The sequence below is a fragment of the Halichondria panicea genome, chromosome 14 (assembly GCF_963675165.1).
Source record: "Halichondria panicea chromosome 14, odHalPani1.1, whole genome shotgun sequence".
Classification (NCBI taxonomy): domain Eukaryota; kingdom Metazoa; phylum Porifera; class Demospongiae; order Suberitida; family Halichondriidae; genus Halichondria; species Halichondria panicea.
Window position 1 is genome coordinate 866,140 of NC_087390.1, and position 16,361 is coordinate 882,500.

A 16,361-nucleotide genomic window follows, 5' to 3' on the forward strand; every position below is an offset into this window, starting at 1 on the left:
CACGCCAACGTTTTCGTGGAGGCCAGCTTGCCCCATGAAAATTACGCGCTACACGGTATTATCAAAGGTCAGTTCATGCAAGGCCATTTTGATTAAGCGTTATTTACAAGAGGCCCGACTATATCTGTACTGTATGCTAAACATAATTTATAATTATAGCTACATCTCAACAATTAAGCTCATTATAAACTTCGAAATTGTACCATAATAAACTCAGTACAACTTTTTCTTACAGCTTTATAATCATGCACATGCATGGAGCATACGTAAGTATTCATTTGTATTCATGAATGACAAGATAAAAATTGATGAACAGTTACTGCAGAAACTATATAATATGTATACACTGTACTGAAAATAAGTCTTTTCCATTTCCTATAATTATTATACAACAGTAAATAACGTGCACACACACAAGGGCGCTAAAATGGCTATGAACAATAATTTAATTTTGTGGCAGCAAAACCGGCAGTTGACAAGACTACTGTCCGTATATTGGATTCTGGTAGTCCTTGGTAGCACTGCGATAGAGTGGGTTCGTGTTCTGCAAAGGAACAAGGTGGCAACAATCATAATGATGCATTGTATATAGTACTAGCAATTCTTCAATTAATAGGATATCAATATCATAGACTAGAGGCGCTCTGAGAACTAGAAATGATTGGGTAAAGATCTTTATCCTCAGTCAAGATAATTATCCTAAATTATAGTGCCCATGCATGCTAAGTCCATAAAACAATGGGCTCCTTATTTAGGGTATGGAGTAGAGAGAGGGTGGCTCACTTTAGAATACTTGGTATTTGCAAGCTCCTTTTGAAATCTATATGAGTCAACGAAGTCCTGGGAGGGAGGAAAATGGAATGACAGGTAAAATAATGTTTATTTTACTGGATATACTAAGAAAGCTGTAGGGATACTTGAAATATATTATATATATCTCCTCTGAGGAACTTTTCACATGTAACTAAACTCTACGTAGACATATGCAGCTAAAGCCATGCACATAAACAAGTACAATGGTATGAGGGAGAAGGGAGGCTCTGGAGAGTAAACAAAAAAAGTAAGTGTGTGTGTGTGCGTGACATTGTTTGTGTTGTCAACGTACTATGATGTACAGGAACACTTTAAGGAGGATAAGAGCAACAATTCCAGCCACTAGTAGTGCAGCAATGATTGCCACGGCGATAATCCAGGGGGCAGTCACCATTAACGGCAGAGGGCAAACTACACAGAGAAAATTGCACAGGAGACACAATTTAGTTCTAACCATCCCTATAAATAATACAAGTGACTGAAAATACAGTGATCTCTTTTATAGTTATTGCACGAAAGTACATGTACTTTGCCGGACAATAATAATACTGTATAATTATGTACAACATGTATTACACAAAAACAGTTCCCTAGCTTATAGGGAAAGATACCATTGACTATAGCACAAAAGCTCCTCTCAGTGCACACAGTGTCAGTATTATCAAGGAAATCACACACACACACACACACACATACAGCTGTATGCTGCACTCACATCGTCTGAACTCTACGTGCACATCAGTAAATTCTTGAGTCTCGTCATTCACGCCCACATAGTAACGATAGATGCACCCGTCAATGTCAGTAAACTCACAGCGAAGAACCATCTGATCTATTAATACAGAGACGAAGGAAAATGTTTACGTATACATGTACTGCAAATTATATCGTGCGTGTAGTACTGCCTCACAAAACGGTCACACAATAATATGTAATAACTCTCCTAGCTACATGTAGATAGCTGTATCAGTAACGCTCTTAGTCTACATGTAGCTACAAAGGCCAACAGATTTGCACATTGAATACCTCATACTATACATGGATGTCAGTCAGTATACTGCATATCCACACTAGCTAGTATCAAAATAGCGTATAAAGTCTAGAAGAGCTACTTGTGTATACTTACTGTCAATCATATAGTCGACATCATCAGTTCCATTGATCACTACGATATTCTGGGCGCAAGTCAGCTCCTGAGTGGAACAGTAATCAGAGGACAGGCGGAATCGGAACGTGTTAGTCGAAGCATCATACTCGAGAGAAGTTCCATTCGGCAGAAAGTTCTCGAGACTATCAATGGTTAACACCTCGGTAAGGGACATTGGAGCCTGAGCGAAGAAATTCACCGCACACTGTGTACAGTTTGCATGTAGAACACAAGTTTCCTCCTGACATATATCATCTCCTGAGCAAATCTCGCAGTAGTCACCGAGATAAGGCTCTTGACATTCACACCGTCCATTGCAGCCACAGGTGCCTTTACCATTGCACACAGCCTGTATAATATGGGGGGGGGGGGGGGGTTAACTAAAGTAGTGTGGAACAAGGCATGGCACTTAATTTCCTATACTATTGCCTGGCACTGCATGAGCATATATTGCTTAAAAGCTATTTTGGCAAAGAAATTCCAATGGTAGTGTATTGGGACACGTATATATAATTACCTATTATTAACATAATTGTCTTGCAAATCGACCTCTGGAGGTATATACTGTATAATGATGTACATGCAAGGATATGCCCATGCACACTGCATGGTTGGCAACGGTTGGTACTAACCACCTCTTAGACCTAGTAAGAGAGGCAAATTTGCAGCTAAATTGAGATTGAGGATTGAAAAATAGCAGGCATGCATGTATACTACATGTACATGCATGTATACTACATGTACATGTATACAGTCATGCAAGCAAGCTTACAGTGGAGTTGTTTGGGTCAACGCAATCAGTATCAGGTGAACATTCACAGGCATCTCCATAATAGGGCATCTGAGTGTTGGGCTCTAAATTGCATCGACACCCGGTACAGGTACACTCTCCCCTTGCAGAGCACAGCTCTCCATTGGAGGAGGGACAGCCGTCACGGTCGCACTCACAAGCAGGCCCAAAGAACAGGGGACCCTGCATAGTAGGCAGAAGAAGACACTTAACATAATGAATTAACTATAGGCCCAGACAAAAATTGGCTGGTTTGGAAAAGGGTCGACCAAGTTAGTTGTTGCTAATAATTAGTCTAGATTTATACAAGCAAACCACTGTATAAGAGCTCTTGTAGGAGACATAAAGTCTTTGTGCTATTTTATATGAACTAGACTCACAGCTTGATCTCTCCTACACTGACACTCTCCACACACGCAGGTCCCTCTGTCAGTACTAGTACACTGCACTTCAGTGGGGCCAAGTCTGCATGCAAGCACAACACAATAAAATTAACAAAATTATTGCATGGAGTGCACACAGTGGAAAGATACGCACATAATTGCACACGGCATGCATGAGGGCAACTCACGGGCACATCATGTTCATCCCTCCTTGTCCAGTGGCATCACACTGACACACATCACCAAACCTGAACCATGCATGAAAGACAATTCATATATATGCATGCAAATAGAAATATCTATAATCTGAGCCGATACGTACAATGCAAGTAACGATCTAATTACTGGGTATGTATATACATTGTAGTTACTAGTAACATAAGGGAAAATGCCACAAAATCCATTGTTGAACTGTACATAGCTAGCTAGGCATTTAAAATTTGAACTGCATGTACAAGTACAAGATTTTTCGGGGTTGAATCAAGGCAGAGTTCACTAGTGTAGCCCCACCTTCCAGGGTTGCATTCGCATCGTCCACAGCCCAGTGTTCCATTACTGTTGCAGGCTGGACTATTAGGAGTCTGCAATGAAAATATGAATAATTATACGCAATCACATAATTAGCACACACGTCGCTACATGTGCATGTGTCATGTATAGACTATAGGCACAATTATAAGCATGCTATATATTATAGGCACCCATGCCTGAAACGCATATATACAGACACAAGTATACAGTCAGTACGTTTTAGTGTCGGACACAATTAAGCATGCATTGTTATATAGGCACCCATAGTCCTCTCACACTTAAGCATGCATTGTTATAGGCACCCATAGTCCCCTCACACTTAAGCATGCATTTGTTATAGGCACCCATATGCCTCATCACACTTAAGCATGCATTGTTATATAGGCATCCATGTCCATCCACTAGCTGTATACTTAGCACATAGGCACACAGTTAAGCTCTCACTGTGGCAGTGTCACAAGGACAGGTGCAGATTGTTTGCAAGTTGATGGTGAAAGTTCCAAATCCAACCACTCGAATAGGAACCCTGTATCAATCAATCAATTAGCTGAAGTACGGAGAATTGAAAGCCGAAATACTTACATTACAGTGCCACTGTTGTCTGGAGTGCACTCTTGTAGTGTGACCATTACGTTAAATGTAGCGTTATTTTCAATCTGAACACCTGTGCAAACACCCGCCACGATTCTGTGTGGGCGTGAGAAGAGGGGGTGGGTTAAATTATGTGGAATGCAAAAGGAGGTCGTATTAACTCACATATGTACGTACGTATATTTTACAACCTGGGAGAATGTATGACTGCTATTGTTAGTTAACTTACGGCCCTGGGCAGTTGGCTGGCTGGATATCCACAGAGACACCAGTTGGCACCTGCTGTCTATCAAATACAATCCTCTGAGACACATTCTGAAAATGAATCAGAAATGAATCATCATCACAACCACCATGCATCGATAGTCACTGGTGTTATTGGATTAATTATGGAAAACTCACGTTGTAACTGTCTCGAAGCAGATCTACGATGTTTCCAGAATCTCTATCTAGCGTTCCAGAGAAAGCTCCTTCTCCCAATTCCCGTACCAGCGACTGGTGGGGTCAAAGGTCAAAGTTTAAAGTACATTCACTCACTACAGTATGTATAATTATGCTAGGTCAGGTGGAGTCAATTAAAGGATAAAGTTCAAAGTATATTCTTTGTGTACATACAAAGGTAAGTTCAAAGTACATCAACCACTACATATATACAACAGAGGTCAATATCATTACAGACACCTACACGCCATTTAGAGCTTTATTTCAAACAATATTTGACTTTGTATGTGTGCTGATAGTCACCTGATAAGCCGGCAGTGCACTCGCTTGAGCTGCAAATATTGGAATGATTTCGTTTGCTCTCAGTTCTTGAGCAATCTGCCCAATGGAGGGATAGTCCAGAGTGATCCAGTCGTTATAGTCCTGAGGTGCTGTGTTGCCACTGATTTTACACAAGCCATCGTGAGGCATGACCACACCCCCAAGCTGTAGGGATATAAACACACGTACTCCATTAAGTATTTAACGCTATATAGTGTGTCAATCGCTTGCTCAAAACTTTTTTCATCATGCATAAATTTATATTATGCAAAGGACCACCTTTCATTAAGTAATGGTCATACTATTGACCTCCCGAGGTAGAGCTTCAAGGGTAAAATAGTTAGGGTAAACTAATATTAATTTTCCTAGCTATATAGCTTATAATGCTGACACCAAAATATACAATTTAATTGACAGACCTGTGTGTGTGTGTGTGTGTGTGTGTGTGTGTGTGTGTGTGTGTGTGTGTGTGTGTGTGTGTGTGTGTGTGTGTACATGTGTGTGTGTGTGTGTGTGTGTGTGTGTGTGTGTGTGTGTGTGTGTGTGTGTGTGTGTGTGTGTGTGTGTGTACATGTGTGTGTGTGTGTGTGTGTGTGTGTGTGTGTGTGTGTGTGTGTGTGTGTGTGTGTGTGTGTGTGTGTGTGTGTGTACATGTGTGTGTGTGTGTGTGTGTGTGTGTGTGTGTGTGTGTGTGTGTGTGTGTGTGTGTGTACATGTGTGTGTGTGTGTGTGTGTGTGTGTGTGTGTGTGTGTGTGTGTGTGTGTGTGTGTGTGTGTGTGTGTGTGTGTGTGTGTGTGTGTGTGTGTGTGTGTGTGTGTGTACATGTGTGTGTGTGTGTGTGTGTGTGTGTGTGTGTGTGTGTGTGTGTGTGTGTGTGTGTGTGTGTGTGTGTGTGTGTGTGTGTACATGTGTGTGTGTGTGTGTGTGTGTGTGTGCATGTGTGTGTGTGTGTGTGTGTGTGTGTGTGTGTGTGTGTGTGTGTGTGTGTGTGTGTGTGTGTGTGTGTGTGTGTGTGTGTGTGTACATGTGTGTGTGTGTGTGTGTGTGTGTGTGTGTGTGTGTGTGTGTGTGTGTGTGTGTGTGTGTGTGTGTGTGTGTGTGTGTACATGTGTGTGTGTGTGTGTGTGTGTGTGTGTGTGTGTGTGTGTGTGTGGGTGTGGGTGTGGGTGTGTATGTATAGTACACTACACTCAGTAATAACCACACCCACCTTCCCATCCCCTGCTATATGGAAGCCAGCGTCAGTGATGAAGATAAGCAGCTTACGAGATACAGTCCTCCATCCAATTAACTGCAGGGCGGGAGAGAGGTTATGTAATATTGAAAGTATAGTTATTATTAACTCACGTCTGTACAAACGATAGACTGGAGCAATCCATCGAAACCACCCTCTGGAGAATCTTGATTTCCAGAAATTACTTGAGCATCAACTTGACTCTATGTACAATCCAAAAATCAAGCAATTATTTCTGAAACAACTAGAGCACTGAAGTGCTAACTCTCGGTTGTTGACATGAATAAATAGATCTATAACAACCAGAGGATCAGGAGTACTAAGTAGTGCAAACATGTACCGTGCAACTACTTTAATAGAGACCGGTAAAGGATCACTTCAGCTGCACATATGCAGATCTACCTCGAATAAAGGTCGCGCGTAGAGCTAGCCAACGTGCTTCTTTGCTTTGCTCGCTTTTATAGCTTTAGCATCGAAATTTGCCACAACTACCTAAACAATTACGGAGGAAAATAAGTTGACAAGGCTTAGAAAACGGAAGTAGTGCATGATCAGATTCACTAGGGCTCTAGGATCACAGCTGAGTCAGCAGAAAGAAGCCTACAATGTTAATTATACATGCACTATGGGAAATCCTGGACTATTTGGATCACAGCAGAGCAGGCCTAGAGTGTTAAAATTAGGACACCAGGCTGACATGCAGTGGGAGCGGAGTAGGCTCAGCAAAGAACCCTGGAGTCTCTTCCCATGAAAACAAGTATCCACGTGGCTGTAATAGTGCCTCAAATTATACTTAGCTGGCCAATGTGCAAGTTCAAGCTTCTTAGATCAATTTTGCTCGCAAAAAGCCAGTTATGCATTTTTCAAAACTTCTCTACTTTCACAGCTACGTATATATATAGGATAGGGACTCACATCAAAGAACTGTGAATCATCAGTCAGATCCACGTGATGTCTATAACTGTAGGTGCTCACACAACCACTGAGACACGGATCTTCTTGACGATTAATATCCAGTGACACAAATGGGGATACTCGCTTGTCCACGAAAGAACCAAATCCAACTCTAAAGTTAGTGGAGATGTCCGCAATTTCAGCAGCTGTATAAGAAAAAAAGCATTGCTTGAAGCATGCACAAGCACACCGGGGTGGGTTAGCTAAAGCACAAGATGTGTAATATTCACTGTTAGTAATAACATAAATATAATCACGCTAGGAAAACAATGCATGAATAGAAGGACTGGACCTACGTACCCACACTAGAACCAAGCCTCTTCAGGTTCTCTAGATCATCCCTCATGGAGGCAGATAAGTCCATGAGGAGGTAAACATCCACAGGAAAGTTACGAGCTGGTTGAACCGTGAGCGGAAATGTAATAGGGGCTCCTATGTGTGTGTGTGTGTGTGTGTGTGTGTGTGTGTGTGTGTGTGTGTGTGTGTGTGTGTGTGTGTGTGCATGTGTGTGTGTGGGGGGGGAGTGGGGGTAGGAATGATAAACGATAAACAATTGATTTTGCCTGCAAGACTTAAGAATGACATCATCTTGCATACTGTAGTTGCTAGAAATTGTTGTGTGATACATTTGTATCGCACTATTATTGGCTTTTATATTCAAAGTGTGTACAATCCTCGGTTGAAATAGCGGCATTGATAATCAAGAAAATAGGAAATTAAGCATATTAATGTTTTCGTAGCTTTAAAATACAATATTTTATGCTCACATTAGCAATACGGTACATGACATAGTATGACACACTTAACCCAGACCTGGCATCCATATTTGGCACTCTCCCAATTAAGTAAAGCTAACAATAAGAATATTAATATCATTTTCACGCACCTGGTCTAACTGCCACATTAATCTCTGAGGGTGACACCTGAATGGTGCCCCCTAGAGGTGGGGTAGCAGCGTTAGTGGTGGAGCCCTCAGGGTCTTGTAGGAAGGTGGGGTTGCAAGTAAAGGAGGTGTCCATTCTAGCATAGCATCGCGAAGTTCCATTGAAAGCCTGTACAGAAAAACGTACAGAAAAACGGTAGACAAATACCCCATATATGTTTGTTGCATAATTATGCTTGCTGGACAAATAATGCCAAATTTGTAATTAGTATGAAGACACGCCCACATTTGTAAATTGGCTTCCTTTATACAGCAAACAACCACAATCAACCAAAGCAGCGTAATTCTATACCGAGAGAAACTCTAATTCTGACTAATTGGTACAAAGGGGCCACAACAAAAACCAGAGGGCTAGCAATGGAATGCAGCTAACCAACAATGCATTTCTAGCTGGTGCAAATTGTCGCAAACTTACTGGATCAGCACACCAAATGCATTCGGAGTTGACAATGATGCATTCGTTGCATCTTGTTGCACTGCTGCATAATCTCGCCAAATCAGGGTTCACTTGGGCAGTTACTGCACGACACACAGAAAAAAGGCGTCGATAATAAAAGAGCTGGACAGATTGCTACGTACATGCAACCCACCCCCTCCACACACACACACACACACACACACACACATGCAACCCACCCACTCCACACGCCACACACACGCAGCACTCACTGCATGCTATTCAGAGAAAGTCTACTAACCACCATGGCCTACCAAACTCCATACACCCAGTTGACTAGCTAGCTACTTATAAGCCATGAAATAGACTTGCAGATAAATAATGTGCATGCATGCACTCCATGTAACTGGCTATCCATAAGCTACAACTCACCCAAACAGGCCAGAGTGACCAGCAATAACGAGTGTAGCGGGTGCATTCTGTAGCTTGATACTCAACTGATAGTTCTTCTCAGGTTCTCGATCCTTTTGCTAGCTTGTCTTCAAGTTTATAAAAATGGCTAATACTTGCTTGTGTCTCGGCTTTCCTTTACAGTTTTGCTGTGGAATTTCTAGGATACACAGTAATGGCGAAGGGCCAATTAAAAACCCACAAACAGCAAATTGGGCCCTAAATTGGCAATATTGCATAGGAATGTGGATAGATTGTTTTGGGATCCTAAAAGCGGTTCTGGAATATCTGACTTTATGATTGTGAATGGGAAGTGACTTTCTCCGTATATTTACTAATTATAACAAAATATAGAAGGGCGTATGTGTCGTGATGACCATTACCATACAAAGAGTTGCTCGTGTGTTATCTCGAGACCAGACCGCACCATTCCCAAGAGATGTTTTGCTGTTTATTATAATTATATAGTTCATAGTGATACATTGTAGATCTATATAGAATCAGTTATTCTTTGGTTGAATAATAATCATTATAATGGTTACAAACACACATGCAGGCATAATAAATTATTTATGTATTCAGAAATAAGAAACAGAGCTGTGGAAATCTACAGAGTCAAATTTAAGCTAACGGCTATTACAGTTGATCGAGTCAATATGGCTAATAAATAAAAACTACAGAGCTTTTCCATACGCAACATTCGTGTACTGCATTTCAGGACTTTGGTAAAGGGGGTTTTGATTCTGAAAGGGAAATAAAACAGTGATAAAAACATTAACAGTGGATATCAATAATCCATGGCCAGATACATGTAAAAATGTAGCCAGCTACTAGTACAGACAATGTGTGCTCGTGTACAGCTATAGCTACTAATTATAGTACAATGAACACACCTTTGAGAAGTCAGCTTCCCCGGCCTCTCTCTGCCACCTCTGCACCTCTATGTAGTCCTACAAGGGAAATAAGGTGACAGCATTAAAAATTGCAAAATCACGCTTCCACACTCTCCCCCCCCCCATTCTTCCACACTCTCCTTCCCCCCCCCATTCTTCCACACTCTCCCCCCCCCCCATTCTTCTACACTCTCCTTTCCCCCCCCCCCCCCCCATTCTTCCATACTCTCCTTTCCCCCCCCCCATTCTTCCACACTCTCCTTCCCCCCCCCCCCCATTCTTCTACACTCCCTAAAAATTAATAGAGAAATAGCCATCTATAGAATCAGGAGTTCAAGATAGAATACACACTTCACCATGAAATCAGTACAATTTCACTACCATAATTATAACTGGCGATTTAGCGAATTTTATTGAAGATTACCAAATTTAATTAAAGTTTTCCAAGTCAGTTCAAATAGTTCATTCGCTAAACCCGCCAAATGTACAGTAATTCACACTCAATGATCGTATAGTTGCAGAATATTACAGAGCATGTGAGGAAGTGCACACTAGAGCGCAATAGCCTATTACATAGATCTCACCAAGATAACGAAGATGATTTTAACAAGGATAATGATGAGGATGCCGAGGAGGATTAGGACTCCTAAACTGATGATACCAATGGCATACGCTGGGATGGGCAACTGCATTGCAGGGCAATCTGTTGGGTAGTAACGCAAATACAATTAACACACAGACGAATATCAACAAGAGGCTGGAACCTTAAAAAATTTGACATAATAACAATAATTATTATAGACACCTCCAACATAATTATACATGACAACCTCTGCTCAATGAACAAAAACTTCTATACGTCCCCACTAAACTTTGTCAGTCTGCGTTTTACTAAGTAGTAAGAGTAGACAGAGAGTATCGAACGTAGGCATACTGTGCATCAGATGTATAATGTGACTTCCTGTATATCTGTCATATCTGTATGGGCTTGGAATTTGCACTCCAAGTGTGAGTGATGTAATTTGATATACATGTGCAAATTCCAAGCCCATGACAGATACAGGAAGTCACGTTACTCTCCGCATACATTTGATGTACAGTATGCCTACGTTCGATACTCTCTTCTCTATCATAATTATACTCTTGATTTTCCACCATAATTATTGCATGTTGTACACACATGAGTAACACGTACCTTGCTCCCTTTCCACGACAATAGCAATGTGCGTGCCGTTATCTAGAATGTAGTATGTATTAGTACATTCCCCGATCTGGGGGGTACATATAAATGAAGTTCCATCACTCGAATTTCCACCCAGCCTGAATTCAGAGGCAGAGTCTGCACGGGTGTTGTACAAGTATAGCATGACAGATCATGTTTCAACGAGTCTCTAGTCTTATATGCATGTACACGTAGATCACTATGTACAGACCATTAGAAAGTTACTATTTGAAAAATCCAAAAACATAATACCGAACTAATACCTAATTAGGGAACTGAAATACGTATACGTCAATACAGTTTGGGACTTTCAGCTGCCATAACTTGCATTCAATTACGAAAGCTTAGAAAGAGACCTTGTTTAAGTAAAAAAAATTTGCCAATTTCGACCAAATACCATGGACTAAGGCCAAAAAACGACAAATTATGGCCCTAACAAAAGTTAAATGCATCACTTTATATACTATATACCAGTATAATTATTACTTGTACATGTGTGTAACAGTGTATTAAATAATGCCCTCCCTATAATTATACAGTATACAGTGCATGCATTGTATACCAAAACAACAGACATTAAGGAACAGCTAGTGTTCAGGATATAGCGTATAATCATGTGAGTTAGTTACACAAGCAATCAAACCAACTGACCCAGTCGACTGTTAGCAATAGCCTCTACCGCATTTTCAGTATCAGTTTCGATTTCAGCCATGTTCACAAATAAAGTTGGTCGATTCACATTACACTCGTCCACCACGCACTGGTCGGGGATGGGGTCAGATTCACGACATGCGATAATACAGTTTGTGTCAATCTCCACGCCCATTCCGACACACCGAGTCAGCCTCTGTAATTATATAATTATAATTATATGCACATGCAGAGAGAAAGGAACAGGAAATGTGTGAAACGAGGTACGTAGTAAGAATTCATAATTATTATTATTATTATTATTAAAATTAATAGCCAGTAATTACAGTACAGTGTCTGTGTGTGTGTGGTTGGCAAATTTAATAAAAACATGTTTTGAGTGCCGGGAAACAGCAGCCTATATGTTACCTAGGCAACCAATCTGCAGAAAAGTCGTAAGTGCAAACAGGGTCTGTTTTCGATAAAATACCGTGAGCTATCTTTTCTGAAAATCTGAAATTATGCTCCGTTTCAAATTTGAGATTTGAGTATACATGTACCAATATGAAAGAACTCCTTAGTCAGAAATAGTTGAAATTGGATCATCAAAACTTTATTCAAAGAGACAACTCTACAATGCTGGGTACATGTACAGTATATATTATTATAACAGATATTATATCTACTCTTGTAATCATGCGTTAATTTATAGCGTTGACTTACTGGTATTTCACAGAATAGTCCGCCCCAATCGTTATTGCAGTCACACCCGTTACACTGACACGTTCCTTGCGAATTGCACACTTGTTCATTCTGCAGGAGAGAGAGAGAGAGATAATTAAACAACCAAGTCTTTCAAATGTGGGAAGGAGGTGGTGTTTCTAGACTACAAGTATCATACCATATATCGGGGTTTGAATGCATACAGACGACTATAGTGATCAATTGGGAACGACACTGTACAAGCCTGGTTTATAACTATTGCAAATTGCATGCGTATACACATGTTCTCTCCTTTGTGAGTCATTCGTTTGCGCTCTACATGTGTATGTGTACATGTACATGTATAAATACGATATGTATAGTATCTCAGGGTTCTAGCTAGCAGAAAAAGAAAGGAGGGAGGTTATTTGATTCCTCATAAACTTCTATACACAATGTACATGTAGCTACTTAGATTGCTATTGGTTTGGCTCATTCGCAAAGGTTTTTCGCTATGTGGTATAAATAAGGAGGCAGAAAAGAGGGTGCCTAATAATCGAAACAGGGTGCCACGCCCCTTTAATGATAACCCTGGTTGCTATCCTGTACTCACATAAGTGCAGATCTCCTCCGCAGGTTCACACTCACACAGGCGGCCACGGTATCTGTTTCCCTGAGGGGACATACCGCAGTCACACTCTTCGTTACAGCACATACCACGACCTACAGAAATAATATATAAATATTGAGTCAAATCACATAATCACTTTATATATAGTGGGTTCTTTTCGGGAGGCACTCAATTTTCGCAGATTGCTCAAACTAAACATTTCGAGGATTTATTTTTGAGGATTGTGGTTCAAATGACCACACCCCTACAGTAGAGAGGTTTCAATACCGGATGTAAACCAAGTTTTCGAGGCATTAAATTTTCGTGTTTCCTTGAAAACCTTGAAAATTTGAGTGTCTCGAAAATAAACCAGCTATATACTGTATGCTCTGAAGACTTATCTGACTGACTGTAACCATTAAATACTGATATACTGTAATATTAATGGACGTTTTGGGAGCAACCTTTTATACACAGAGGTGACCTTTGTTAACCTAGCCTGAGGGATTGTTTTGTACATAAACTGAACTGAAAGCGTATAATAATAATACATGTAGCTGTTACATACCGTATTACTAGAATATTTTGCGAATGAGCCAAATCAGCAGAAAATTTGACCCTTTGCTATCTAACTATTGCATTCTGGCAAGGATCGTGTGTATTTACTAGTAATAATTTAGGTTTTGCGACTTTTATTGTTGCAAATTGATCAACTATCGCAAAGTTTGCAAATGTTTGATGCTTGCAAAACATTCTAGTAATACGATAATAAATACACTTGGCCTTTCTTCAAGGGTGGCCATTAGGGGGGGTCCACTAGGGGGGTCCACTAGGGGGGGTCCACTGTACATGTACGTATTTTAGTGCATATCCCTAATCTCAAATAAAAACATAAGAATGACTTAATTGGTTGAATCCTACTGCACCATAAAATAATGAGAGTGTTTGTTGATACAATTAAACTGACCAGAGCAGATTTCATTATCATTTTCGTCCGCCATGCACATAACTGAAAAAGTATCGCATTCACAAGCAGTTCCAAAAGTGCCGGGTGTCCTATCACAGTTACACGCACAATCGCAATCCCCTCGTCCAGAGCACATCTGGTTGCCGAAAACAGAGCCACCCAGCCTGAGGGGAAAACAAGCGAGCTAGGACTAATCGTAATAATAATAATGTCCATTTTTTGTAACACCAACTAGCAATTAACGGTTGATATGAAGGCCAGGCAGCAAATCATCATCTACACACAAAATATCCACCTCTTCGGCCTAGTTTCCTACCAAATTTGTAAGTATGAGGATTGAAAAAATAGTCACCATTTAGAAAATGCTGGGCACGCACTGAAAATGGTGTACAGAACAACTTCTCAACTACAATCTCTATAATCATGGACAAACCCTGCTCCCTAACAGTGTATATTATTATAAGACACATTCATAATTTATAAGCCATACAGAGAATGATAACTCACGGGCAATTGTTAGCTCCTCCGCCATTGTTGGGGTCGATGATTAGACTGCAGTTGGTGCCACAGTATGGTTCATTGCACACACACACACCGCAGGAGAAGGCACCATTACCAGAGCACCGAGCAGCATTTTCAACCTATGTACAGCGGAGGGGGGGCGGGTTGTACAAGCTGGCAATTACATAATCATTATAATTCTCATACAAATACACAGCACACACACCAACGTACCTCATCTTCCTCACAGTTACACTAGCACACACCCACACCACACACACCCACGTACCTCATCTTCCTCACAGTTACACTAGCACACACCCACACCACACACACCCACGTACCTCATCTTCCTCACAGTCACACTGGCACACACCAAACACTGTTACAGTGAAAGTTCCGAAAGCTCTCGACTCAAAAAGTAGCCTGAAACACAAAAAATAAATATAAAACCACTTCAGTGACAAGGTGCTAACGATAACACCGCCTAGGAAAGGCAATGAGTGATAATTCATCACTAATGTTATTCATTGCAAATTTCCTAAATTAAGATTTCATAGTAGCGGAGTTCGGACAGGGTCAAAAGGTCACTAATGAATCATCACGTGAGCTTATGTTTTGTGAAGTAAATATGCAAGTGTGACTGCTTTTCGCGCCCTGACTCTTAGCCCCTTCATGTTACTGCTGCTGCAAATTAGTTACATGTACTACTTGCGCCCCTCCTGAAAAATCGTGCAGTGCCTAAAAGGGATGACCTCACACAAACTTCGTAGTTCTGTCATGTCAAAATGACCTTTAGAAAGTAGGAGCTACTGTACTGTAGAGTGAATGTACAGCTCATACATGTAAGCATATATACACAACTCCACGTACAGACATAGTTACGTCATAGCCTCATGCCAGAGGAGGTTGGTCACGAAGCAAAAATTAAGAATGACATAGTCTTTATGAACTTTGAACCTACTTTACCAAGCTCTTTTCTAGCCAGCAGGCCACCTTTTTATTCTGGGAACAAGAGTACTCATCCTAATGTACTCTTGAAATTACCGTATTACTAGAATGCATGTTTTGCGAGGATCAAACATTTGCAAATTTTGCGAGGGTTGATCAATTCGCAATAATAAAATCCGCAAAACCTAAATTATTACTAGTAAATACACACGATCCTTGCCAGAACGCAATAGTTAGATCGCAAAGGGTCAAATTTTCTGCTGATTTGGCTCATTCGCAAAGGTTTTTCACCAGCAAAATATTCTAGTAATACGGTACTCATTTCGCTCATTTGCAAAGGTTTTTTACCAGCAAACTACATTACACTCACACTCTTGTCTCTCCATTGCCCAGTTCATTACAATTGTTGAGAGTTACAGAGACAGTGAAAACGGCCGTCTCGTCAAGTTGTACCCCGTCACATCCGTTGCCATTCATTGTCAAATTGGACCTAGGGAGGGAAAAGGGCAATCCAGTGGATGGAGGGAGGGGGGGGCTTTCCCCCAAAATTTTGTAGAAGAATAATGATATCTACATTAGTACTACATCAGACATTTGTAATAATTTACCCTGCTGGACACATTGGAGTGATTGTGATGCTAAACTGATCTGATGGATTAAGTTGTTCAAGAATGATTTCTCTAAGCAGCCTCTGTGTGTGTGTGTGTGTGTGTGTGTGGGTGGGTGCGTGTGTGTGTGTGTGTGCGTGTATGTGTGTGTGTGTGTGCGTGTGTGCGTGTGTGTGTGTGTGTGTGCGTGCGTGCGTGTGTGTGTGTGTGTGTGTGTGCGTGCGTGTGTGTGTGTGTGTGTGTGTGTGCCCAATTACCCTGTATTCATCTTCGATAGTGTT

The 16,361-nt window shown here is 41.0% G+C and overlaps 2 protein-coding genes across 2 annotated transcripts in view; both read right to left on the bottom strand.

Moving 5' to 3' along the window:
- Window positions 1–291: 291 nt before the first annotated feature.
- LOC135347291 (integrin beta-1-like) lies at window positions 292–9,209 on the bottom strand. Its single transcript, XM_064545218.1, has 21 exons — window positions 8,979–9,209; window positions 8,565–8,668; window positions 8,093–8,258; window positions 7,507–7,638; window positions 7,168–7,352; window positions 6,366–6,455; window positions 6,229–6,309; window positions 5,000–5,182; window positions 4,658–4,750; window positions 4,485–4,570; window positions 4,247–4,351; window positions 4,109–4,190; window positions 3,644–3,714; window positions 3,322–3,381; window positions 3,131–3,215; window positions 2,733–2,933; window positions 1,940–2,309; window positions 1,529–1,645; window positions 1,106–1,224; window positions 784–840; window positions 292–544 (listed from the first exon to the last, which is right to left on the bottom strand). Exons 1-21 carry the CDS (start codon window positions 9,022–9,024, stop codon window positions 482–484), a joined length of 2,496 nt encoding a protein of 831 aa, XP_064401288.1. The 5' UTR covers window positions 9,025–9,209; the 3' UTR covers window positions 292–481.
- A 291-nt stretch (window positions 9,210–9,500) lies between these two features.
- The window catches only part of LOC135347292 (integrin beta-2-like), a 15,508-nt gene continuing 8,647 nt past the window's right edge, over window positions 9,501–16,361 (bottom strand). The window contains exons 9-21 of the mRNA XM_064545219.1: window positions 16,338–16,361; window positions 16,081–16,163; window positions 15,843–15,962; window positions 14,866–14,947; window positions 14,528–14,661; window positions 14,021–14,184; window positions 13,057–13,166; window positions 12,465–12,554; window positions 11,763–11,958; window positions 11,085–11,228; window positions 10,474–10,592; window positions 9,890–9,946; window positions 9,501–9,739 (exon numbers count right to left, since the gene is read on the bottom strand). The exon at window positions 16,338–16,361 is cut by the window's right edge and continues 174 nt beyond it. Of these exons, the coding sequence (XP_064401289.1) occupies window positions 9,671–9,739; window positions 9,890–9,946; window positions 10,474–10,592; window positions 11,085–11,228; window positions 11,763–11,958; window positions 12,465–12,554; window positions 13,057–13,166; window positions 14,021–14,184; window positions 14,528–14,661; window positions 14,866–14,947; window positions 15,843–15,962; window positions 16,081–16,163; window positions 16,338–16,361 (1,392 nt within the window). The 3' untranslated portion in view covers window positions 9,501–9,670. The remainder of the gene's footprint in view (window positions 9,740–9,889; window positions 9,947–10,473; window positions 10,593–11,084; window positions 11,229–11,762; window positions 11,959–12,464; window positions 12,555–13,056; window positions 13,167–14,020; window positions 14,185–14,527; window positions 14,662–14,865; window positions 14,948–15,842; window positions 15,963–16,080; window positions 16,164–16,337) is intronic.